General features: G+C 38.7%; 1 protein-coding gene across 2 annotated transcripts in view; it reads right to left on the bottom strand.

The window, feature by feature from the left end:
• Positions 1-368: 368 nt before the first annotated feature.
• The window catches only part of LOC107727056 (SWI/SNF-related matrix-associated actin-dependent regulator of chromatin subfamily D member 1-like), a 7,772-nt gene continuing 5,185 nt past the window's right edge, over positions 369-2,955 (bottom strand). For both annotated transcript variants that reach the window (XM_016536824.1, XM_016536815.1), the window contains exons 4-5: positions 1,757-1,858; positions 369-1,649 (exon numbers count right to left, since the gene is read on the bottom strand). In XM_016536824.1, coding sequence (XP_016392310.1) covers positions 1,596-1,649; positions 1,757-1,858 — 156 coding nt within the window. In that variant the 3' untranslated portion in view covers positions 369-1,595. The remainder of the gene's footprint in view (positions 1,650-1,756; positions 1,859-2,955) is intronic.

Genomic DNA, 2,955 nt, shown 5'->3' on the forward strand with positions numbered 1-2,955 from the left:
CTTACAGTTTATTACAGTTAACAATAGGCAAAGCCAAAAAATGTGACCCTGATAGCACACGTACATCACGGAGACGTCTATTTGACGTCGCATTTACATCTGCAAGAGGTATTTTTTAGTGTTTGCTCATCTGCAGTACACTATAGGACGTTTCAGATGTCAAATAGACGTTTAGAAGATGTCTTTAAGAGTTTTATGATTTAGAATGTACGTAAAACTGACGTCTGAAAGATGTCTATCAGATGTTTGTACACAGCAGATGCTTTCCAAATGAAGCGATATTGTGCAGAGTATTGCATCGCTTACAGTTCTAATTCCACACCTCAGGAAAAACATTAAGAGCACTGATTACATTTAACACCGGGCTGAGCATTGATACAAGATTATCTTTATTATAACACAAGGGCTAATAGAGAAATACAACATTTGGTCCATTAAAGAAAATAAAGAAAAACAAGACTTTAAGATATAAAAATCAAAACAAATACATGACTTTAGGAAAACAACGAAATGTAGTTAAAACTTAAACTACCCAGAATGTTAAAGTCTTTAGCAAGTTCTAAATGCTTTGAATTACTCGAGTGGAAGAACCCACTGCCTCTCTGCAGCATTAAAACACTTGACCGTTTTCCTAGACGTTTTGTGGGTAGCCATGACCAGTTAGTACTTGCACTGGCAGGTTTTTCATATTGTTCACATATAGAGTGACAAGTTGACTTTAATGACAAGAATTAATCAAATGAACCAATAAACCATGAATGCGTTTCTCTAAATATATCAATACACCACAGCGAGGTTAGAGTGGAAGTACTTTAAAGTCCAGGACAAAGCTTGTGACCAAAAGATCTATAATCAAACAGGTCGATCAGCAGTACATCTAATCTTGTGGACCTAAACGACTATTAAACGGATGAGCTATTAAAAAAATCTTATATATCGAGCGTTGCAGAAAACGCTAACAAGTGAGCTCGCCTTTAATGTCAACAGACTTGTTCAAGGAACTTCCTCCAAATAATTCATCTTCACAGAGCTGAGGTACTACACTATGTCATTATCAGTCATCTATGTTTAACTAGACTAGATCTTCATAAAGTTCATATTATGAGAACATTAAAATATCAAGGACAATATCGATAACTTTAAAAATAAACAATGACCCCTCCAAAAAGTAACTCTTGCTGATTGGTTAATATGGAAAGTGGCGAATGGGCTCAAACATTAGCATGTCTAAGAGCATTCTTGCGGTTTGGAATTTAGTTACATAATTAACAAAATTATCCAACAAAGCCTGTCAGTTTGGTCAGAAATCTACATTTTCCGAAGTGACCGCATCGCAAAATCACCTTGACAAACATTCAGTCACGTGGGAACCTTGAAATATGTAAAAATAAGGATGACAGCAGACAACAGTTTGGCAGAGTCACAACAAAAATAAGGTAATTTCTGAATAAGGGTTATTCTTGGGCAGCTACAGCAGGACAGCACAAGATAAACTGTAATATAACTGTAGTGATCAGCGTCTGCAGCACAGAGCAGCAGGACATTTGCTACCCAGAACCCCCTCTGGTCCTGTGTCGTAACGGCCGCGAGCTTGCTTATGTGTTTCGAATGCCAAGAGCCTGTTCCAGCTCCTGTCTCCTTTGCTGAACCTGAGAGAGCAAGATTGAGAGAAACGTCAATAAAAAGGAGACTGATTTTCCATGCAACCTTTCAGATTTCAAATTTCACAGTGGCTAAATAAGTGTAAATGCATCACCTTTGAATAGAAATATCGGCACACAGCCTCCTGAGCCCAGGGTTGGTGGTAGAACTCAGCTCTCCTTTCCTCCTCTGGGTTTCCAACCACATCTGTCATCGTCTGCAAGGACACCGAATTCAGACGTCAGCAGAACAAGATCTAACGGTTACTGATTAATGGCTTTTGTCTGGAGCAACACACGTTCAGAAACTCGTCACAACCTTCAATCCCAAGGAAATACATGCAACTGCTTTGCAACATATTTTTAGACTGATAAATTACGATTGAGCAAACAGTCGCAAGCTTTATTTTCCCTAGCCGTTTAGAAATTCAGCATCACATACAAATGCCTGTGAAACACTTTCCCAACCCCCACAATCATTACAAGTCCAGTCAGTCCACTAACTAACACTCAGCTGAGCAAATATACAGATGGAGAAAGACTACAGCTCTGGGCGAAGGTTAAACAACCTCTTCCGGCTAGCGAACTCAGAACTTAGCAGAAGCACTGCACTTATGAACCCTGCAGGTTTTAGAAGATAAAATGGAACTTCCAACTTCATGTGTCCATAAAAACATGATATTATCATGGAACCAGGGCAAAAAGTGTTGTAATATGAAGTAGTGTTGTCAAAAGACCCGGTACTTCGGTACCAAGTCGGTACTAAAAAATGAAAACGTTACGATACCAGGTTTTTTTTTTTAAGTACCGAGTACCCGATCAACCCGGTTCTTGATGCGCTATCCGAAAGGTGCGCAAATGCGTTCTCTTCAGCGGGTGTTTTTATATCGCTGTATTTCTGAAGGAAACCGACTGTCTTCAGAAAATGATGGTCATTTTCATTTCATCTTGCCTGTTATGCCTGATAAAGCAGCGTTTGAGCACAGTGCTTATTTGATTACAGCCGTTACCGGGGAAACCTCCATCTCTCCCGCTCTACAAGCGCCTCCTGCTGCCAGAGAATGAATTTGCATATATGCTGTTATTACAGTAGTTAATCGTTAGCATAAACGCGGCTAACACTAATATAATGAGCATTAGAATGAAGTTTCTTTATGAACTTTTTAATGCTCTTATAACTTTTATTAGGGTAAAAAAAACAGGAGGACATGGTGATATTTACAATTTTTACACACCAGAGGCTTTTAAATGAATTGTGAATCTAAAATATGCGTGTTAGAGAATGTACAAATGGTTAACATTGTTTGTGTCATAT

This window comes from Sinocyclocheilus rhinocerous, unplaced genomic scaffold (genome assembly GCF_001515625.1).
Source record: "Sinocyclocheilus rhinocerous isolate Xijiao unplaced genomic scaffold, SAMN03320098_v1.1 scaffold2870, whole genome shotgun sequence".
In the NCBI taxonomy this organism is placed as follows: Eukaryota; Metazoa; Chordata; class Actinopteri; order Cypriniformes; family Cyprinidae; genus Sinocyclocheilus; species Sinocyclocheilus rhinocerous.